Source organism: Rousettus aegyptiacus, unplaced genomic scaffold (assembly GCF_014176215.1).
Source record: "Rousettus aegyptiacus isolate mRouAeg1 unplaced genomic scaffold, mRouAeg1.p scaffold_m13_p_1, whole genome shotgun sequence".
In the NCBI taxonomy this organism is placed as follows: Eukaryota; Metazoa; Chordata; class Mammalia; order Chiroptera; family Pteropodidae; genus Rousettus; species Rousettus aegyptiacus.
The window spans coordinates 75,134,569-75,158,661 of record NW_023416284.1 but is presented as its reverse complement, the minus strand read 5'-3'; the positions used below and the strand labels follow the sequence as shown (position 1 = coordinate 75,158,661).

General features: G+C 37.9%; 1 protein-coding gene across 1 annotated transcript; it reads right to left on the bottom strand.

The window, feature by feature from the left end:
* Positions 1-1,726: 1,726 nt before the first annotated feature.
* LOC107499258 (TBC1 domain family member 7) lies at positions 1,727-20,785 on the bottom strand. Its single transcript, XM_016123274.2, has 8 exons — positions 20,581-20,785; positions 19,117-19,236; positions 18,028-18,108; positions 14,789-14,976; positions 11,011-11,145; positions 4,678-4,823; positions 3,293-3,422; positions 1,727-2,295 (listed from the first exon to the last, which is right to left on the bottom strand). The coding sequence occupies exons 2-8, from the start codon at positions 19,226-19,228 to the stop codon at positions 2,209-2,211; spliced, it is 879 nt and encodes a 292-aa protein (XP_015978760.1). The 5' UTR covers positions 19,229-19,236; positions 20,581-20,785; the 3' UTR covers positions 1,727-2,208.
* Positions 20,786-24,093: the final 3,308 nt, after the last annotated feature.

Sequence of the window (24,093 nt, the reverse complement as noted above, 5' to 3'; positions counted from 1 at the left end):
AACTTCTAATGAACCCTGACCTCATTTCCTGAAGTAGCCTCAGACACACATACACAAGCCTGTGTACATGTAATTTGCCAAATATGTTATCAGGCAAGAGCTGCCCCCTTCCTGCGTCCACGCACATGCGCATACACGAACTTCCTTGGCTCTAACTCCTAGCAGAGCAGATTTAGAGCTTCTCTCACCTGTTTAACAGGAAGACACTATAGAAAGGAAGTACTGGCAACTAAATGTAATACTGTTAAATCACAGTTTTCCAAGGGAGAACTCCACAACAGTTTTGGCTAGAGCAGAAACCCTGGGCTTGAACATAGAGAAATTCTTTACTACCCTGACATGTTTTGAAAAAAGGGAAATGGGGGGTCATTTTCATCAGGAGCTGTGCTTCTCACCAAAGGCAGTGGGCAGAAACATTTTGAAAATACTTAGCTCTCAGCAAATGAAAATTCTGATATTAAAATGTAATTGGATCTTTACCTATTCTCCACAGTGGGCCTTAAAAACCCCTTCTACTGAAATGGAGCCGTTTTGTTTTCTAATAAACTCTTGATATCATATTGACTCGCTTAAAAAAAAATCTGCTCCCCACACACACCCTGTAGTTAAAAAGGTTTTACCAGCTGGGTTTGACAGAACTTACTTGCAGAATATAGTACTTATTTTCTGAGCCCTCGGCAGTACAGTAAAGATTTTCCCTTTCATATCTAGACCTCCCCAAAATTGTGCAGAGAAATATGACAGCCCCCAAGCTTCCTCCCCACCAAGAAGTCTAGGCCCACCTCTCTCCCCTGCCTCCCACACTTTCTCTATGGCATGCCAGTCTTCTCCTGACATTTAAGCGTAAGCTGGCACTATCTTGTTGAGAGATTGTTAATTCTTTTTTTCTTATTTCCAGAATTGAGATTCACTAACATACTTGACTTTATAACCTTTATTTTCCTAAAAAAGTTGTACAAATGATATGTAGCTCATAAATTAGAGGTAAAATTATTGTTTTATGACTTCTCTGTGAATTTTACACATCCCCCACAATCGCCAGGTAGCAGAAATTGAAGCAGAAATTCCTTCTCATGTGTTTTTTTCTTAAATCCCAAACTAGATTAAAAGTTCTTCAGGGGCCAAGACAATCACTGGATAAATGTAAAGGACTAACTGTAGATAGCAGTTTGCTTTAAGAGGTTTTCTTCTGAGTGTTTTTTATTGTTTTAAAATATTAAATATTTTTGGATCTACTACTATACAGAAGTATCTGCTGGTTTCAACAACTCATGTTGCTCGGAACTCTTTCTAGACAGTTATTTTACATATTATGGAGAGACTGAATTCTCAGATTTATAACTCCAAAATTTCCTGGTCTCCTTCCTCTTTGGGAGGGGTGATTGGCGGGGTGAAGACTCCAGCTCACCACTCAGGCTCCTACAGGTCTGAGAGCTGACTCAGTCTTAAACAAAGGGCTATGTCTCACTTACCAGTCTGAAAGCCTGCCACTATCTGATGAACGCTTACCGCTATGTGGCACAATATGGCTCTTAACCTTAACCTGTTATTTCTCTGACTCCTATTCTGGGTGGCAGAGAGCTCCCCAAACTACCCCCTCTCCAACATTTAATGACCCATCAGAAAAAAAAACACGAGTCCAGAAAAATATCAACAAGTATCCTCTCTCCTGGTAGGTAATTTTAGACATTTTGTTCAGTATCTATTTCATTCCAACTGGCACAAAGAAAAAAATGTAAGGCCTTTATTTAAACCTATTTAGCAAGATGAAGCCTCAGAGAGCAGTCAGCTTAGATTTAGACAAGTACTGCATCAACACAGCCAAATCTGAGTTGTCAACAAAAGGAAGTTATTCTTTATTCCAGAAACAGACCTTAGAAAGTCACTTACTTAGTGCTAACCAGAGAGAAGCAGGACAGGCTTGGTTACGCACTGCTTACTAAAGCACCCACCCACCCTGAACTGCTTTAAAAACTCCAACACTTTTAAACTGTATTCAGAGTGGAATTTTATACTTATGTGTAACTGAAAGGTGCTGCTCCACAATACAGCAATAACAGATATATTAATTAAATAATTTTCCGGGAAAAGAAATTACACTTCGAGCACCAAAGCAAGAACCCTGCTTTCAATCAGTTTAGTAGATCATGTCACGAGATCAAAATGCTCAGGGCAGGCCCAGCAGACTGTGCACATTGTTCAGAAGGCTCAGGCTGAATGCACCGGGGTCCCACAGTGTTTGTGCCATAAATCGATGGCCTTGCTCACAATTGCATCCGAACTGTCCTGGGGAATCTGTGAACAAGCAAAGAGTCTTCATAAAATTTCAGTGTTTACAACTTCAGTATCTCCCTCATTTGCTGTGGCATAAAATTTATTTCTAATGGAGTTTTCGCTGTTTTTCAGAAAGTGATCACATAAAAGGCTACCAGGATCCTTGTTTCACATGCCACCTGAGGATGTCCTAAGGTACTCTGGTGTCAGACTGCCTGGGTTCAAATCCTGCACTGCCTACTAACTGTGTGCCCCTAAGCAGGTTACCTAAGCTATACCTGAGTTCGGACCCCACTTCATAGGGCTGTTTCAGGATGACATGAAATAATCCATGAAAAACACTTAACACAGGCCCTAGCACTGTTAGCCACTAATTATTATAATGATGATGAGTTATTTACTCAACACACATTCACTAAGTACTTAGTAATTACTGGACCACTGTTCAAATGTTAATATCAACTGATTTGGGGAAAAAGAAGAATCAATTCTAGGTCCACTGAAATTACTTCAGGCATACTAAGTCTCTTTACTTCTACCTCTTGCCTGGTTAAGGGCATTCTAAAATGCAGAGAGAGGAAAAAGCAGATTCTTTTAGATCTTTTTCAACATGCACTGTTTATACTTAAGTCTGTCAACAAATCCAATTGGGATTTGAACAGACATGGCAACAGGAATGAAAGGGTTTACAAAATCCCCAAAACACCAGGATTCCTATTCCATTAACAAGGACCACTCATCCTAAAGTGATAGATCTCCATCAGGGACAAGACTCTGGTCCTAAGCATAGTCAATGCGACAGTCTCATGGCTCAGACCATCGTCCCTCAAATGGAGGATGCATACTATACTCCACAGATGAACTTTAAGCTAAAATTTTTCAACAGAAAAATTGTTTCTTATAATGTAAAAATATACTATGTTATTTCTCTGAAATAATTTAATGCAATGGAACAATCTGGTTTGCTAAGCTGACTTCCTTTCTAGATTCACAATCAAATCAAATAAAGTACACTTACATTTTCCAGAAACTTTGTTATCTTCTCTGCACTGTTCAGTGCCATTACCTTTATTTTAAAGGTTAATAAGATTTCCACAGCTACAAAAACTAGGATTTTACAGGATCCACTTATGACTTTATCCCAAACCCTACAAAAATGAAGAAAGAAATAATCAAATTATGTGTTTGAAATTTGTTTACTAGACATCTCAAACTACAAAATTAAATCCTGTTTTAAGGATAAGCTCCACAGAAAAGTCATAATGAAATAATTATCAACAAAACAAATCAGCTATTTGAAATCTATTTCAGACACAAGGAGCACTGGAAGGGAAAAGGGAATGATCACTAAAAAGTACTTGCTCTGCTGGGAACCTACCGAATGCCCATTCCCTAATGTTGTAAACCTGACAGTTTGGGGAAAGAAAGGAAAGTTCTGAAACAAAGTTTAGACTTTATTAATATTTTGTATTGTTAATATAATCATAACATGCTAAGGAACAACAAAAGAAGCAGATGAAATGAGATATATTGAATTTCATTTTCCAGTGGTTCAAATTCCTTAAACTTCTCCAAGGGCTTAAGGAGCTAGTCATTGATCTGCAACCATGCCAAAAAATAAGTATGCTAATAATTCCTAAAACTCTTAAAATTGGTATTAGACTCTATATGCTTAAGTATGTATTGTCTTGTAATTCTCTGTGTATTGCCTTTCTTCCAAACTACATCATAACATCTTGGAAGGAAAGGGCCAGGACTCTGAAATATCCATAACACATGTCTGAAACTAATGCTTTCACTAAACTTAAAGACTCTGAGTTTGAATCTCAAATCTTTGACTACCTTTAGCTATTTTAAAGATGTCATGATGAATCTCAGAAGCTAAGCAGGGTCAGGCCTGGTTAGTACTTGGATGGGAGACCACCTAGGAATATCAAGTGCTGTAGGCATTAAAAAATAAAGAAGTAAGTAAATAAATAAATAAATAAATATGATTTAAAAAATAAAAATAAAGATGTCATGATGAAACTAAGAAATACCAAGATTTTCGCTAAATTAGGATCGACATTTATGGAAAAGAAAAGCCCATGTCTATATACATAAACTCTTGGAAACTGTTTCAGATTCAGATAGCATCTAACGGACTGAGGGCCCTCAATTTATATAAATGTATTTTCTAATATTTGTAATATTAATTTTTGTTATCATTAAATTAGTATTCTAATATCTCTAATTGTATATATAATAAGCAGAATCACAAGTTGTTATATTAGTTGCTAGAGAATTTAGCTTTAAATTAATGTTGTTCTAAAGCAAATTTACATTCTGAGGGATGATCACATGAAAAACCAGCATTCTTCCCCAACTCCAAGCCTTCAGTATGTCTTTGAAAGAAATACTTGCCTCTGTAAACTGGATTCAGGCAAGCACCCTGCGAAGCACCTCTTGAACCAGAGATCATAAGGAAGTTTGGACACTGCAGAACACGTCTTCAGATGACTCAGCAGCCTGCTATCTTCCAGATTCAAGTATTGTTCAAAAGCCTTTGGCTAATGATTAAACAGGAAGAGGTTATTCATTTCCTGTGACATAACATTACCTGATCTTCTAGCTTATGATGAAAAAACATACATGCTGAATGCAAGGAAGTGCTAAAAAAAAAAGATGCAACAGTTTCCCAAGTTAGCGAAACCAGAGCAACCACCCGTCCAGGACTGAGGGATTTCCTGGGACAGTCCCAGGCAAAATGGAACAGTTGGTCACCCTAATAGTAACTGCACTTAGCAGATTTAAAAGCCTAAGGAAAAAGTCCAAAGCAAAATTTCATTGTTTTGGGGAGCTTAGAAAGGCCCATGATATTCCTAGCTGCTCTAGGGCAGTGGCTCACATACATAGGAATCAGAAGAAAAGGGAAGGGGAAGACCACAGAAACAGAGTGAGACTAAGGTAGAAGAGGGAGCTAGGAAGGATGAGAAATAGAGCTGGGGATGAAAAGGGCCCATCGGTCACGGACCACACATCTGCTGACCTACACTGAGCACTCCTGTGCACCATGCAAAGGAGGTTCATCCAACACAGGATGCCCAGAAGAGAAGCTCAGTACCCAGCAAAGTGTGTACAACAATTCTCAGGAGACAGAGGAATACTGCAGAGGGAACAAAGTACCTGGATTCTGTCTGGTAGCCTCTACCATATAAGGTTAAGCAGCAGGCAACTCTAGAAGTTTAGGAAGCTAATAAAGCTAGCTTCCCCAGACGGGGTCCAGTCCACCTCGCACAGGCTGCTCTATTTAGGGTTCACTGGCTACAAATGGGCCCTAAGGGTCAAATCCTAAAGTTTGTACTCCCTGTCCAGAAGAGCATAACCAGATCCCCTATCACCTAAACACCTGCAAATGTTTATTGTACTAAATATCTACATCCCTATGCTTCTGCCGAAGAGGTGATTCCTAACCCTACAGGGTCTGCTATAGCCAGACCCTGTGCTATATACAGAGAATACAGTAAAAGATAAGATTAAGTCCCTGCCTTCAAGGAGCTTACAGCCTGATTGAGAGCCCAGTGAAGAGTTAACTAGAATATACTGTAATATAGCTGTGATGGGGATACACATGAAATGCTGGGCACACCAATGTAGGAATCTTAACCTAGGCTTTAGAAGCCAAAAACATTTTCCCAGAGAGGTGACCTTTGAGCTGGCCCATGAAGAATAGACAGAAGTTAGCCAGACAAAGTGGGCCAACATATTTATATCTGGTCTGATTTCCCCATCTCTTTCAGAGGATTTCTAACTGTTTTTTGTTTATCCAACTTACTTCCACCACTTAACAGTTCCTACAGCTTCTCAAGAACACTACGGACAACTCCCCAAATCAGGAGATTTTTCTCCAAAGTGTAAGTTGCCAAAGGGCTCCTGTTCTGGCCTTTCACCTCTAAAACCCTATTCTAGGATTTTGATCAGTTCTGCCAAAGGTATATATGTACTTTTTTCACAAAGTGACATTGGTGAAAACACATATACATTTATGTATTATACCTTGCGGTAAAGAATATTTCATCTAAAAGACAGTACAAATAACAAAGATACGGATGAGTAAAAATTTAAAACTATTTATTGTCTCTTTCCTTTGTCAGACTGAAAGCTCAGAGAGGGCAGGGACTATATCTGTTTTATTCACTGCTAGTTCTCCAGTACCTAGAACATTACTTGGCAGAGTAAGCACTTAATATATGGCTGCTGAATGAATACATACTGTGCATTAAATGAAGAGGAACATGGAAATATTTAGTAAAGTAATATGCATTTACTCTTTGATCTAGTCAATCCATTTATAGGGACTCTATCCCAAAAATATGCTGGCAAATATATGAAAAGATGTACATACAAAGCTATTATCTATAACACTTTTTCTAAGTGGAAGGAGATAACATTAATATTACCTGAAATTTTTAGTACTCAGCAAATGGTTGATGTGATTATTATATTTTACTGTTAAACATTAGGTTATTTCCAGAGTTTCCATGACCTTGAATTCTTACTTTATGAATAAAATAAAGCGTACCTCATCAACAGAAGGCAAAACCTGGCAAAAAGAGACTTAACAACCTTGAGAGGAATTTATATTAAAATCGGGAAGAGGCTGCTAATAGTATTTATTTAAAAAATTAAAAATTTTTAAAAATTTAAAAACTCCTCTCTCTAGAATAGCTTTAAAAAATTATAGCAATATCAATAAAGCTTGCTTACTTTAATGACTAAACACAATTAAGTCTGAGACACTGTAAGAGCAGTTTACTCTGAAAAGAGATTACCAACAGGGGTCTTCCATATCACACCACTAAAGCCGGACTCTATTTTCCTTGGCAATGAGAGGCCTAATCAAATAGCAGAATTTCCAAAAGCTTGTAAGGAGAGAAGATGTAATGTAAGCCTATAAATCAGAATACTACAACGCGTCATCACCATATAAATTCTCTAATATAAAAAGCTCATTACTATCTATCACACGCTAACTTTTCTAGGATTATAAAACCACCTATACTTTGTGGTAACCAATTTACTTGGTAAAACCACACAAACTTGAAAAGATGACAGACAAGATTATAGAAACTCTAACAAGAAGCTAAGAAGAAGAGTCCACTATACAACAGTAATAAATTTCAAGGTTGATTAAACATAGTTTAACTAAAGAGAAACATTTTAGTAAATTACCTGATGCCTAAAATCATATAGCAACACGAAAGAAAGTTAGCTTTTCTCACACATTCTGAAGAACTTAAAAAAAAAACTTCATAACTGTCTAAAACAATGTGTTAGATACTATTATAATATATATATTAAAATAAACTTTTTTTGAAGATGGAAAATAAAGGTTTAGAGGTCATTTAGTATCATGCTAATTCTAAAATTCATTTCTAAAAAAAAAAGTTTAGGTGGCTCCACAGTGTAGTGGTTAGCACGTCTGCTTTACACGCAGAAGGTTCTGGGTTCGTGCCCCAGGTGCACCAGGCCCCAAATGCACACTGTGAGCATGTAGGAGGAGACGCCTCTCCTTCAGAGATCCAGTTCTTAAGGGGAAAAGGCAACATCCATAGGTTGGTGTAGGAGGGGTGGGGAGGGAGGGAGGAGTTCAAGCATAGCCAAGCCATTTTTTTAAAAAGAATAAAAAGGAACTTTCTCTACTAGCTATCAAAATATACTAGGAAGCTATGTTAAACACATCACATGGTATTGGCCCATGAATAGACAAATAGCTCAATGAGGGGGGAAAAAGAGCCTAGAAAGAGATACAAATACACATATATGGAAATCTAGTATATAATAAATCTGCTCAACAGTGGCATTTCAAATCTGGGGGGGAAAAAAGGAATGCACTGACAAATTAATATAAGGGATGGGTCTAATGCTTACTGTGTAACCTTGGACAAGTTACTTAACTGCTCTGTGCTTCAGTTTCCTCATCTATAAAAAGGAAGATACATGTTTAATTGAAGTAATTCATAATAAAGTAAATTTAGTGCTGTCTTGCAAGAAGTACATTCACAATAACTGAGGGGAAGAAGAGGAGCATGCTGGCTGAAGTTGTACTGCACTTCACCACCAAGAAACTAAGAATAAATATCTGTGTCTGATACCAGTCACAACGATAAATCTCTCGCAAATTAAAAGACTATATTTTTAAATGAGTAAATATTTTAAAAAGCTAGAAGTAATTTTTTTTTAACTTTTTTAATCTTAGGGTTAGAAAGAGCTTCCAAAACAAGGAAAAAAAATATTGACAAATCCAATTGTATTAAAACTTAAAATCTTTATACAACAGAGAGGGAGAAAATATTTTCAACATATGTAACAGACAAAGGAAAAATATCCAGTTTATTGATAACTCTTACAAATAAAAAGAAAAAGCATGCAAAATAATAGAAAGGTAGACAAATATAAATGACCAAGAAACATATTCAAAGGGGTTCAAATTCACCAGAAAATGAGAATATGTAAATTAAAATGGACATCATTTCCCTATCAGATTAACAAAATTCAAGAAATTCTATCAAGTACTGGCAATGGAGTAGAAAACAGGAAATCTCATAATCTCTTGGGGGAAGCAAAATTGGTATGGCTTTTGGGTGAGCAACCTGGCAGTTAAAATTATAAATGTCTCTCTTTCAGCTGAGCTAATAGGTACCCACCCTAGAGAAACATACATATATACATATACACATGGACAAGGGCATGTTGACTATCAGCATAGATCTGTTATGTTAAACTGCAGCAAATTATTAACAATAAATACTATGAGTAAGTTAAAAAAAAAAGGTAGTTTTAAGAGTAGGTCTCAACCTGAGCCACACTTCAGAATCACCTGGAACTTTTTAAAAAATTAGAATTCTAGGGCTACCCCCAACCCTGCCCACCGATTTTCTGACTTAAATCGTCTGGGTGTAGGAAAGGCATTGGTAATTTTTAAAAGCTCCCACGTGGTACTAATAAAAATTCAGGGCTGAAAACTGCTGATCTATCTATACTAACTTGGAAAGCCTCCAAGACATTAAGTTAAAAAAAATTATACGGTCATATGAACAATGTGATAATATTTATATGTTTTTAAAATACAATTATATATAAAAATACATATATAAATCATGTGTGTGCATACACACATACATATACACACACCTATCCATCACAATGTGCATAAAAGAGTCTAAAAGAATAAATATCAAGCTAATAATAATGTCTATAGGAACACTCAATTCATCTAGACTTTTTGTTACTTCATAAATATTTCATAGAATGTATTTATCTATTACTTGTTTCATCAGAAATAAAAAATGAATTCTTTCAAAATAAGCTATCAAAATACTATCAAATTTACCCCAATATTAAATAAGAAAAGCTAATCAAATCATAGTGTGATTTGGACATCTTGACTGAATCAGGCAACTAGCATTATATTTACAGACGCTTCAATGCCATGTTTAAATTATTTTTATTGAAATCAACTAAATGGATTAACTTTCAAAATTCTAAAACTCAAGTTTTATTTAATTGAAATACATAAAAAACACTCTCGTACAGTGCTCTACAAAGCTGAATGGCCTTACCAACTGCCCTGATAACTGATATAGTTAGAGCAGTAACCCTTATGGTTCATCCAACCTTTATCAGTGCCCCTTATAGGGTCCTGCGACCCATGTCACAGTGACTGCTTTCAATAGAATTTTCAAATAAAACACCTCAATGATTTAAGAAAATAGAGAGATTCGTTTTTAAAAATGAGAGAAATAAGGAAAGAAACTAGAAAAAGAGACTGGTAAAGGACCACTGGCTTATGCTGTTGAAGCAAGCAGCCTTCAGTTCTCTGGATTCCCAAATTAGAGCCGCTGCCTCCCTCATATCCATTTGTCTCTCCTTCTTCACTAACAGAATCCTATTTTAATGAGAGATCACAATGTGTTTGGCTTAAATAAAAACACATTTCCCAGCCTCCGCTGAAGAAGGGCGGCCCGATGACACAGTCCTGCCACTAACAGATACGCAGAGGAAAGTGTAAAAGAGGTCAGATTGGACTGGCTTGGCTCTTCTACTCCTACAATTTTATCTTTGCCCTGCTCTTCCTACCTGCACAGATGTCATGGCTGTCTTGCCATCATCCACCTTGTGAGCACAAGAGGAACCTCCTTAAGGATGCTGGAGCAGAAGGACAGGAGTCTGCATCCTTGCTGATACACTGAGGTGCTCTGGCACCAGCTCTGAACCACCCTGCCTCTGGACTTCTGGTTACATGAGAGAAAACAGTAAAGTTTCTGTTTGGGGGGAATTTCCAGCATATGCAGCCAACTTAAACCTTAGCTAATGCAGAGGGAAAATTCTAGATAAAGCCAGTGAATTCCAGACCAGGAATACTAGATAAGGAATACTATAGAGTGGGGGTACACAAACTATGGCCTGCAGCAGCCAAATCCAGCCATGACCATTCCTTTATGTACTGTTGATGGCTGTTTTTGTGCAACAGCAGAGTTGAGTGACTGCAATAGGGATACAGAGGCTATCTAGCCCATCAAGCTGGAAATAGTTACTATCTGGCCTTTTACAGAAATCATTTGCTGACTCCTACTTTAAAAGGTCTATTCTTAATTGTAGCAGCACCAGGAGAAGTGTATTTCCTGAAGACCCTCAGTACCATTGCTCATTCCACCCCCTGCAACCTCCATCAACAACCAAAAGAGCAACCCTTACCAGCTGGGGTAAAGAATCTCGGTACTTGTTTAACTGGTTAACAAAGCATCGGATGATCCAGTAACAGTCGACACTATCTTCCACCATCTCTTCCATGGCCTTAGCAATGGCAAGAAAGACTTCATCTTCAGGATCCTGAAAGGTTAATAATAAATCTCAAGAGGGAGGCACAGCAGAAGAGAAGAATACATACTCCTTTGACAAAATGAAACCTTACCCCCTAAATTTTGAAGAGGCTGCATTAATAAATCAAAGGGGAACCAAAAGTACACAGTCCAATACTAAGGAGAAGACCGAGGGGGAGGTAAGAATAAATAACCAGAGAAATTTATATGAATCACTGTTGTTTATGAATGCCCAGGTTTCAGGATGAGCACTAGGAGACTTTCCAACTTCTAACATTAAGGCTATAAAAGAATCAACATAAATCAGAAACAAGGTGCTGATTCTCTCCACCTAAAATATTCTCAGTACTAGAAGAGTATTTCAAAATGATGTGATACACAGCACAAACAATAATTGGAGATACTTGTCAATAAAGGAATTTGCAAAATCCAAAAGGACTAAGAAAGCATTTTCTTTATTTCAAAGCATTCATATGTACCTTTAAAATCTTGTTCTACCTTTAAACACCTAAAAAATTAAAATGTCCCTAGAATTAGAATTTTAGGAATAAGAGGAATAGCACTTTTCATACCTTGCATTAATACTCAGAACATAAAAGTAAACTCTTAAGTAAATTTCAACGAAAAAAGCCTAGAAAAACTGGAATCTGCTTGAAAACCTATTTTATTTCTAAACACCGTATCTTACACAAAAATACATTTTAGTCTAGGATTTAAGAGCTAAAGGATTTTAATGTTAGAAAAAGAAACTAAAAAGTATCTTACACTTGTAAAAATTCCCAAGTTAAATCAAAATTCCTATTTTAATAAAAGTATTTCATTTGGGGCCTATTTCCATCTTATTAATATTCTATAAAATGTCAAATAATAGAATCATAGAAAATGCATCTTTCTAAACTCTAATTAATGTGTCAGAGGAGGAGAGAAAAGAAGTAAAGAAAGAAGATAAGGGGAAGGAAGCTCTTTTCTTGAATTCCCACCTCAAAACCAACATTCTGATAGTATGTCTGCCCGAGACTGCAGTAAGGGTGTCTGGGCTTGAAGCACAGACACGCTGAGTAGGGAAGAGGTGACAACTATAACCTATTATTTGTATTTCTTGAACTAATAGATAATCTAACCTAATTTAATATATAATTTAAGAACCTATGTAGTACTACCAACTTCACTTTGTCAAAGATAAGTAAAATTTAAAGAAATTTGTTAACAGTTCCAATTATTTCAGGGCCATTCTCTCTTGGTAAACTTAATAAAGATGCATGTCCATGGGAACCAAATCATTATCTTCAAAAAGAAAGAACAAGTAAAAGTTCAAACTGCTATATTGACAGGTTGTAATCTGCAATAAGAGAATAAAATAAATTTTATGGATAGCACAGCTTGCAGGAAAATCCCTATTTTGAACAATTCACTCTATTTTAGCCAAAATAAAAAATTGTTAAAATGCCTAGAGTAATTTGCAGATTGCATTAAAATAGCCAAAGCTCAAGAGCTATAATCATTCATTTGCCTGAACTCTTCCTCTTCCCCATCTCTTCCCTTTACGAACAATAAGTAGTCCAAGTAACTAGAGTAAGGAGTGTATTAAAGATGAAATTTAAAAAGTAGATTGGGGCCTGTGGGGCTGAGGCTGAGGAGGTATCAGGGCCAAAGCAGCAGTCAGGGTCTATAGGGCCTATGGGGCCTGCAAGCCAGGGCCAAGAGGTGGATGGTAGTGTTGGTTACAAATAAGGGAATGAGCAAAAAAGCAAATATACTGAGGATAATGAGAGCTTTTGCATATTTGCAACTATCAGAGAAAGAAGTTGCAAATATAGAAAGGGTGAAGGCTAGAATTAACTTGTGAAACTGCGTTGGAATTAGAAGTATTAGTGTGAACTCAGGGTTTTTAATACACAGAAATAAATAGGTATATAAACATACATAGGTGTGTGTGAATATGTATTCACATGTATGTGAGTATGTAAACAAATGTATTTCCTAGCTCTTTCTGCTGAGTGAGCCTAGAAGCAATGCCATGCCAGTGACAAGGTGCACATCTAGTGTCCTGTTCTTGGTTGCTAAATACCACATTCCACCCAAAAAGGAAAAAAAAAAAAAGGCTGATTTGGGGCCTGAGGTAGGGAAAGTGAAGATAAGCCCAGATTATCTTTTGGTACCAGAAAGTAAGGAAATACTCAAAATGGTAGGAACTCATCAAAAAGCCACAGAACTCAGTTGGAAGGGTTCTTAGTGGCCAAATCTGAGCCAAAATAAATAATGGTAGTAGTGGATTATAGGCCACTGAATAAAAGGAATGCATAAATTCATACTGATATATAGAAATAAATGAGGGAAAAGGAAAAACCTTCCTCATTAAAAAAAACATGCCAAGTAATAAATGCAGACAGAATGCAAGGGTTAGAACATTACCATTTGGCAACCAGCATAGTAAAACTGTTTCAGGCAGGAATCATTAGTGAATGGGTATTTACATAGTCTCAAAGTTCCTCCCCATAGGTTACTTATTAATTACAAAGGGAAAAATAGTAACTTTACATTGAAGAAACCTGGCAGACACCACCATAACCAAGTGATCAAAGTTAGCACCAACAGTAATAAGTATCATACTTCTGTGGTAGTCTTGCCATAAATGCATGACCTATTTTATTCATGAGGAAACATCAAACAACCCCAAACTGAGAAACTTTACTGCCTAGTACTCTTCAAAAATGTTAAGTTTATGAAAGACAAAGACTGAGAAACTGTCCCAGATTAAAGGAGATTAAAAGATAAATGTAAAGTGTGATCCTAGATTGGATCCTGGGCCAGAAAAAAAAGACATCAGTAAAATTTCCATAAAGTTTACAGAGTAGTTCATAATTTTGTATCAATGCTCATTTTCTTATTTTAGTATTATATTATGGCATGTAAGATATAACATTTGAGGATGCTAGATGAAGGTATATGGAAACACTACACTATTTTGCAACATTTTCCTGTGTCTAAAATGATTTCTAAATGAATAGCTAAAACATTTTTTTTTAAATTCTATACCAACAAATAGTACAACTAGTGGGTGAAAGCTTGATAGGAAATTTGATAAGTTCTGAAACAAAATTTTTATTGTTTGTGAAAAGGGGCATTATTGGAATAACTGGTCAAATGTGAATGGAGTCAGAAGATTAGATGTTAATATTGTATTAATGTCATCTTCTTGGTTTCAGTGATTGTACTATAGTTACCTAGAGGGGTTCTTATCTTTAGGAAGCATACACTGAAGGAATCTGAAGTAATGAAATATCAGGTCTTATTCTCAAATGGCTTAAAAAATATATGTATACATATATAGGAAAAATGGCAAAGCAAACGTACGAAAATGTTAACAACTGGAGAACCTGGGTAAAGGGCATGTGGGAATTCTTGATAGTATTCTTGCAACTTTTCCATAAGTTTAAAATTACTTTAAAATAAAACATAATCTTTTTTTAAAAATTAGGCAGATGGGGACAGAACATACAGGGCTATGAATGTCAGGGAAAGATGCATTGCTTTTATTCTATAGTCAAAGGGGAGTCACTGAAAATTTGTAAGGCAAAACATGATGCAATCAAAGGCTGGCAAGATGGAACAGTTTAGAGTTGAGCTAAGTGTCAAACAACAGCACCACTAACCAGTGGGAAGGAGGGGCTCCGAGGCAGCCTTCCAGACTCCAGCTGACACATGCGGAGATACACTTCAACCTGAGGTGTGGCATCACTGACAAAACGAATGACTTTCAGGGCATGGAGGACATCAGAGTACTGCTCCTTGCGATATAGCATCACTCGGGCATGGGACTCATGGTGGGGAGGCAGGATCCCTACACAGAGACCCAGGAAAAAAAAGGGTAAAATACTGAGGCACCAATTCAAATCTCTTCTCTATTAAAAAGAATCCTGAAAGAAGCTGTCCATCACAATTAGACTAGAATTCACATAAATATTTAATTACCATGCAGATTCTCTTTTAGAAATTCTCACTACAAAAATAATTTTAAAGTTTTAAATACCATCAATAATTGAATGGCAACTGCATCGTTGATATTAAAGAGAAAACAATGGTATTACATACAAAGCCCCTGAATAAGTAGGTCAACTAAATCAAGATACTAACCATACCAATTATAATTTAATTCAATTTATGGCTGTCAGCCTGGGCCCACCCTTAGCTCCCAGTGGCCCATCTCCAGTTTTAGCACTTGGCCCCTGCTATGGACTGAATTGTGCCCTCAAAATTCCTATGTTAAAGCCCTAAACCCCAATGTGACTATATGTGGAGAAAGAGCCTATACAGGTGTATTTAACATTAAATAAAGTTACAAGGGTAAGGCTCACAAAGTAGCCTATCTTCAAGACCATAGAAATCTCTAATTTTCACTAAGGTCACCTTACATTACATTTTGATGCCATTTTACACTTGTGAACCCATTTAAAGATGGTGTCTACCCACTGGGCTTTGGAGCAAGAACCACATCTTTTTATAAACAAATGGCATAGAGAAAACAGAGAGGAAAGAGCACGAGATAAGCCTTCAGTATACCTAGGTTCTAACCCCAGATATGATAACACTGGGACTCTCAAGAATCTCTCTCTGGGCACTTGATTCCTCATCTCTCAGAGGTGGGAAATGGGAGTGCAGAACACTGGCCCCAAGAGTCTTCATGAGAAAAAGGGTACCATGGTCAAATAGATTAAGGAAATGGTGACGACGAATTTTCAAGGCTCTAAGTTTTGCTATAAAGAAAAACATGTTACTTTATTCCAGCCTCATTAAACTTAATGAGACTGTATAGCAGCACAGACTCTGGAGTCAAAGTTCCTCAATTTGAATTCCGGCTCGACAATTAACTGGCCGGGTAACCATCAGCAACTTACTTGATCTCTCTATGCCTTAGCTTCTCCATCAGAAAAAATGGAATTAAGAATACCTCTCTCAAACAGTTGCGATGAATAAAAAATTAATATACATAACGCTTAGAAAATATATGGCATAGACTCAGCTACTATAAGTGTTAGCTAATCTATTTGACTATGGATCGCTCTGGTGCAAAACATTACGGATCCAGAAGTCTAAAGAACATTAAGGAAAACAAAAGTTGGATGAACTCTAAGGACTCTAGCTAACATGATGCATGTTAATGTTAGAACCAAACTTGCTGAAATGCTCTTTTTCCTGACATGAATCTTTATTTACCTTATCTATGGGACTCTGTGCCAGGCTTCTGGAAAAACCAAAGAAATACACTAAAGCGTCCTTCACATTTAGGCTAATATAGTACAGGTTAAATAGCTGTAGTTAAATCCTCATGATACTACTAGAGGCAGCAGTGTTTCCATGTTAAACCTCAAACTTGTTTTTAAGACCAAGTCCTAAAAAGTCTCTTCTTAGTATTTACCTAAAATGGTATCAGGAAGTAGGCATGACAAAGTCCTGAATTCATCAACAACCTATGCTAAGAAGAGTCGACCTGTCTCCTACATAACATGGCAGCTCTAAATCTTCAGTGCTTTTAACTACTTCAAAAATAACAACAAAGACTTCTCTGATGAAGACAAGTTGAGAAAACAGAACTGATGAAAAAGCCAAATAAGCCCTGGCACTCAGGAAATGTCAAAAAGTAAAACAGTGCATCTCCCACTAATCCACTGGCAGTATTTCCCAGCAGAAATAGATAGTATCAACATTACCACTAAAAGTTATCCTTGAAAGGCATTTATTTTGATGGCCACTGGAAACACTAAGATTTAAGAAAAAAAAAATGCTCAGGGAAAAATTAAAATAGTTTTCACTCATTCTCTAGATTTTAACTGCATAGTTGCCTACTAGAAACTTAAGTACACGAAGACTGTCGAGATGCGCAACAAAAAAAGTCATTATGCAGTGCTTTCTAGAATGGTTTATACTCAGACTTAGGACTGCCGATTTCTCAAGTCCTGAAAATATAGTACATTTTGGAAAGAAGATGAGGTCTATATCTACCCTTCCTTCAAATGGGCTCTCTACAAACCTGAGCTCAAGGCTAGCTCTCCCACTTACAGGCTATAAGGCTCTAGGCAAGTTATTTAGCCTTATAGCCCTTTTCCTCATCTGTAAAATTGGGATATTGATACTTACCTCACAGGAGAATTCCATGATTACTCTAAGTTTTTTTCTTTTTCTTTTTCTTTCTTTTTTTTTTAAGAAAGGAGGAGTATAACTGGTGGGTACTACATATGTTAACAGGCTCAGCACTGACAGGGAGAGAAAAAAACCTTGGCTAAAAGAGATGCTGCCAGTCACTTGTGACACCTAATATACTTTTTCTTCCAAAGGAACTGAGCAAGATCATTTCCCCTTCTCCTTCAGCCACCCATCATTGGAATTTACTCATCTGTGCTCTAGGAAGTAAAAACTCTCCAATTCCTTTTTTGACTCTGATAGCACTCATTGGAAGTTTACCTCTATGGCTAGGAATCACAGAAATGATAAATTGAAAGCTAAAACCAGAAAGTTAATTTAGCTCAATATCCTCATTTTACAGATGCAAAAAATAAAACCTAAAGGGTCTTTCTCAAGGTTACCTAGTGAACAGCAAAGCCTAGACCAGTTCTTTCTCCCAGTACAATGTTCTTCCTACACCTTGACTCGGGAACATATGCTATTTTCTCTTCTATCATTAAAAAATTGACACTCTTAGAGTAATATTTAATGTTTGCCACTGAAGTCACCTTCTTAAAGGCTATCGCAGTAAGAAATAATTCAATCTTCTAAGGTTAAACCCAACATTCAGTAAAGGGCCTAAACAAATCCTCTTTTTTTTTTTTTTTTTTTGACTGGTAAGATGATAAATGAACATTTTTAAAAATAAAATTCCAACTCTTGGGTCTCATACCTAGAAGCACCTTCCATACTAATGCACGATACATAGACGGAAGAGGGAACCTCTGACTAAAAGTACAAAGTTTCTCAATATCTAGAGGAAGAAAAAAAAACAATAGTTAATTTTTTTGTGCTAGTCACAATATGTAAAAGTGCATTTCCATTATTTAAAACTTAAAATAGAGTAAGACATTCCTTCAGAGGAAGCCTACTATACAGTCAGTAAATTTAAGGCAACACTGATCTGATTTCTAGCCTAGGCATTCCACCAACTATTTAAAAACAATTACTGTTTCACAGCATAGGAGATACATTTTGCATATACTACTACATTTCCTATAACAGTAGCAGTAGTTACAATTTATAGAATTTGTTTCATTTAATCCACACCGCAAGCTTATTGGGTAGTTATTGTTTTAAAGAAACTGAAGTTCAAAAGTGAAGTGATTTGAGTGAGTTAACATACCTAGTGAGTGGCTTAGTCAGCTCTCAAATGCTCACATTTTCCAATAAACCACACTCAACCCTCCTGGACCTAAATTTCCCTACTTGTCAAATGAGATGAATAATACCAGACACACTTAAAGCACAGACTGTCTAGTGAAGATCAAAGATCAGGTAGGAAATGTTATTGAAATTTCAAAAGCATACTACGCATATAAAGCACTATTTTTAACTATGGGTCAGTTTATTTTACTTTAGTCACCCACAGAATAAACCTTATTATTACTGGCTTACAAGAAACTAAAATTTCAACACATAATATAGTCTCATTATTTCCATAAAAGAAAAACATGGCAAGAGTTGTTGTAAATTTACCCAGAAGCTACGACAACTCTGAAAATAGAGAAAATATATGAGTCTAATATAAGAAAAAATATTATTGACTTCTTAAGAGGCCTTTCAAAAACATCGAACTCTGTCTCAGTGAAAGATAAATTTGAAAAAACCATAACTTCTCCCAGAATATACCATTCTGCTGTCATCCTATCACTGAAAAATACAGCAGGTAAAAAACACCTCTGGATATCTTTTTAAGGTAACATTTATTTCAGAACATTTGGGATGACTGAAAACCAGTAAGCTTAATTATAAAACTCACCCAGACGGTCATCTTTTAGGAGAATTTCTAATGATTTCTTTTCTTCAACTCCACGAAAACCCACTTTCTCATAATATACTGAACGAAAGTTTCTCTGTGAGTCCTCAGTCATGTTTCATTCTTGGGTAACAGAAAGACAAGAGAGGTAGGAAGGGGAAAACAATAAGTTTAGAAATGAAGAATTGAATTTTTTTTCAATGACTTTCTCCAACTTTTCCATGAATTGGATATAATTAAACTACCTGCCCTTGCATAGGACTCAATATTAAATCTTTCCTTTTACACGACTCTAACACCGCCTCACCTGTGGGCCTTGGCCAAAAACCAAGACACAGAGCAAAAAGTCCTCTGAGCTGCTAAAATAGATTGCACAAGGTTCATGTACTACTTATGAGAGTACCTAGTCATAACACATGTTCAAAATAAAAAATGAGTGAAACAGGCACACAGACAAGATACCATGCAAAAGGGGTTACCAAACCATATACACTATGATTCTGTCATTGTTTTATAAACATTATGCGTTAAAAATAAGTTAGACTATGTTCTGAAATGTTAGAAATGGTTTGCTTTAGTAAGCAGGATTCCAGATGATTTTCTTTCTTTTGCTTAGCTGTGTTTTCTAAAGTGGGCATTTTGTAAAATGAAAAACTAAGTTATAAAAAAGGAAAAAGCCACCGGTTTCTCACTTAGCTTTCCTTTAAATACAAGTGTATGGAATTTAATTATCAAAATTCAAAATCCATGAAGCTCAACAGCATTAAATTATAAACCAGAAGAGGTGCAGGAATGTAGCTGATTGACGATTGATGCCACAAAATTGCAGACAGGGTAAGGACTTAAAATCTGGCATCAGAACTCAAAAGTTCAGCGGTCTTAGGGTCTTTCAAATTAATCTTCACACTGTTGATGACAAGTGATCAGGAAGGGTCAAATTAGGTTAGTGTTTTAAGAATATAATGGATGCAATGCATTTTCCAAAAAGTACTGCACTGCTCTACCCAACTGCTTAAAATGTCGGTGCAAAAAAAAAAAAGTATAATATTCAAGTTTTACAAATTGAGATGTCTTCAACGATCAAGGGAGGGTAGAGTTCCAAAAGACAAGGTCTTCCTTGTTGAAAAGATATACTTTGAGTAAATTCAGTCACAGGAATGATTAGGATTCGTTTAAAATAAGAACTGAATTTGGGCACCAAATGTTTTTTTAAGAACAAAATTCCAAAGGAGTAAAACGTTTAATGAGTTGGAGGGAGTGGGGGTAGGAGCGGGTATTTAAAAGAAGCACCAAACTGCTGTACAGTGACCCGGTGTCTGTTGTGTAAGGACACCATGCTCATATTGCACAACGATAAATGCGTCCTCTTGGAGGAAATACTGTAAATTGCATTCCTTGCGGAAAAGTAAATAAAAATACCCTAGTCCAAGACCCCAGGTCCCATCTCCCTACTATATACATCTTCACCTCCAGTAGTGGAAACCTGGGTTGAGACTAAGTGGTCCGGGGGTGGCCGCTGAAACCAGGCCAGGAGCGCCGACCCGCCGCGGGGCAAGCGGGCGACCTGGGGGGCCGCCCAGGGCCAGTGGGCGAGCGCGCCGGGGGTGGGCCCGCGAGGCGGAGGGAGGCGGAGGGAGGCGGCGGGACGCAATGGCCCGGCGCGGCCTGTGCAGAAAACAGCAGCCGCCGCCGCCACCAGGACCGCCGGCGGACGTGACGTCAGCTCAGCTCGAGGGGCGGTGCCGAGAGTGCGCGTGCGTCGAGAGCATGCGCAGAAGCTCCACCCAGACCGTGGGGCCTTAGAGGTTGGGGCGCCGGCGCGTCGAAGGGCAATAGGCACCTTTGGCAGGTGGCCGGTGGCCGGTGTTCCCAGCCCTCAACATCCCCTCGTTCCTCCTACCCACTCCTAGCCAGAGAATCTCGCGACCGCATTACCCTCGCAGTCCCAGCGATGCATGCCTGGAATGCTGTCCCCCTCCCCCGCCCTCAAGGTCCCTCCCTTGGAGGCCACCTCAGCGCCTCCAGCTGTCTGCGGTGGAGGACCCCGGTTTTAGTTTGATTCGTGTTTTTATTTTTATTTTTTTTAGTATATAGAAATAAGCGAAGACCATGAGAAATGAGAAATGCAAAGGCATCGTAGTCAGAGCTTGCTATACAGGGGAGTCAGCCAGGATCACTTGCATTTTGGTAGACTGGAGGGCAGGAGGAGAGGTGGGAAAGGTTGGTAGTAGAAAGAAGGGAAGACTTTAAGTGTACCCTCTGGAGGCTGTTGGTATGGGGAAGCTGTAGGTAGACGAGTTAGAAGCAGGGCATCCTGTGTGATAGATTAGCCATGTTTGGCTTTCTTTGGTTGGTTGTAAGTTGTAAGCAGAGACAAAAATTAGGGAAGTTGTCAGTTATTAATCAAATCCTGGCCATTTGGGGCCAACTGTTACAGAAGTTACTGTTTAGCTTCCCAGGTTATTACTAAAGCTGTCCATCTGGCTTCCTACCGTCTGACTGAATAGCAGCAGGCTTACTTCCTAGGCTGATTATTGTAGATAAGGGGTTGTTTTTCCAGGCAGGTTGGTGCTGCAGGTTGTGGGTCAGAGTTCTATTTTTATACATGGCCCCATCTCTGTATGTTCAGCCTCTCAAGTGAAACACCAGAAAAATAGTTACATGAAAAATGAAGTTTAAAAACAAGATATACTAAGTACAAGCCCAAATTTGTTAGCTTCAGCAGACTAAAATCACTCTTTAAAATGCCTATTAAAGTTTATAAACACTTGCAATTTCTGTGCTCTTCCCTGTCACAGACCAGCACCAGTCCTGAAACATCCCTCTGAGCAGCTCTGCCTGAGTGGGTTCTTAAACCACTGAGGTTTAAGAAGAACCTCCTAAAAAAAAAAAAAAAAAAAAAAGTTTAGTGAGGTTTGCTGCCTCCTTAAAAGCCCAAATCTATACAGAACAGACCACACAGGAGCCAAGTTCTAGAGAGAAACTTAGAAATCAATGGTACAGAAGTCAGTCCAGTTACCATGTCAGTAAGTTTGTGGTGTAACAGCTAAACAGAACTTTAAAATAAACAAGTGGTGGTTGGAATCAAACATTGTGTTCCCCCCAACTCTCCTACCATCACCATCTTTAATTCCTCAATACTAGGTACTAAGCTTTGTTTAGGCTGTGTTTCTTCACATTTGAAAGTAGAATTCTTCGAGTTACAGCTTTCAAGAATTTCATTTGCTTAATCTAAACCTTGGACCAGTCACTAACTTTTACAATCTCTTTTTTCTTATCTTTAAAATAGAGCTAATAGTAGTGACGATATCATAGAGGTATTGGAAAGATTAAATGAGAAGGTATGTAAAGTGCTTGGCACAATACCTGGCATGTGGCACAATGAGGATATATATGAATCAGCTGAGATTGGTTAAATGATGACAGAATACGGTTGCTGTTAACAGCCATTCTCTGTCTTTTCTGATGAACTGATAAAAACAGAATATTTGGAAGCTTCCATAGGAGATAAGTCTCCCAGAGACTATTAAAACTGAAGCAAGAGTAAACCTTTAAAAATGTCCCTCCTCTCCTCAAAATCCTGGGATGGCTCCCCATTTCATTCAAAGTAAAAATCAGTGTCTTTTCATTTTTTTGCCTCCTCTTACCTCAACCTCATCTACTACTAGGGATGCTCCTGCCTTAGGACCTTCTCATGTTTGTTCCCTCTGTCCGAAATGCTGTTTCCCCAGGGAGACACATCACCTATTGCCCCACCTCAATTTTCATCATTATCCCCTCTAAAGTCTTATCCTAACCACCTACCTAGAATTGCAAACCCATTACCCGAATCCCAATTTCCTCACTTCCCTATTCAACTCTGCTTTTCCTCTCTTCCGCAGCACCTACCACACTACAGAGTTTACTTACTTATTTTAGTTTTTATTTGGTCTGTCATCCCATCAGAATGTCAGTTCCACAAGGTCAGGAATTTTTGCTTTGTTAACTGCTGCACCTGAGTTCACTGGATGGCGGCTGACACATAGTAACCTCCTAAGACAGACTTGCTGAATGAATTAAAAGAAATCCCACACACTGTGGATGGACGGTCATTGCTTCCTCTTTAGCATGATATATTTGGTCTGCGGACTGTTAGAGCACAACACAGCATAAAGTGAAGCACACAGGTGTGCTATAGTGATTTATAATAAGAACTTATATTTAGTCTTCTTCCCTGTTCTGGCTCAGAGCTCCTAAAACCGTTGAATTTCATAAGTCATGGGAAGGATAAAGGTTTCTTTTGTTCCCTTCCTAGAGATGGGGCTGGTTTCCTGGAGAGCCAACCATAGGATCAGAGGGTTGGAACTTTCAGTCCCACCCCGCTGACCTCTGGGGAGAGGAGAGGAGCAGGCGGTTGAATCAATAGCCAGTGATTTAATTAGTTATGCCTATATAATGAAAGGTCCATAAAAACCCTAAAAGGGTAGCGTTCGAGAGCTTCCAGGTTGGCGAACATACAGAGGTGCGGGGAGAGTGGCAAGCTCAGTGCTGAAGCTCCATGCCCTTTTCCCACGCCTCGCCTTATGCATCTCTTCCATCTGGCTGTCCTTGAGTTATGTCCTTTTATAATAAACCGGTAATCTTGTAAACAAAATGTTTCTCTGAGTTCTGTGACCTACTCTAGCAAATTTATCAAACTCAAGGAGGAGGTCTTTAGAACCTGTCAGCTATAGCAGGTCAGTCAAAAGCCCAGGTGGCAGCCTGGACTTGCAATTCGAATCTGAAGTGAGGGCAAGGAGACCAGTCTTGTAGGACAGAGCCCTTAATCTGTGAAATATGAGTAGATAGAATCAAAATTGAGTTAAATTATCGAACATCCAACTGGTGTCTGAGCATTTCTTGGTCATGTGGGGAACCCCCTGCCACGCACACATTCACACATCAGAATTGGGTGATTAATCTTAGCAGGCAATACATTTTTCATGGAATTTAATTGAAAAA

Bases quoted from the DNA above. Each gene is read 5' to 3' on its own strand.
- LOC107499258 (XM_016123274.2), bottom strand. From the start codon at position 19,228: ATGACTGAGGACTCACAGAGAAACTTTCGTTCAGTATATTATGAGAAA. The intron at 14,977-18,027 runs GTATGAGACCCA...GTCTCTGTGTAG, and splicing joins AGTATGGAAGGTGCTTCTAG to GGATCCTGCCTCCCCACCAT. The intron at 11,146-14,788 runs GTTAGTGGTGCT...TTAACCTTTCAG, and splicing joins GGAGCCCCTCCTTCCCACTG to GATCCTGAAGATGAAGTCTT.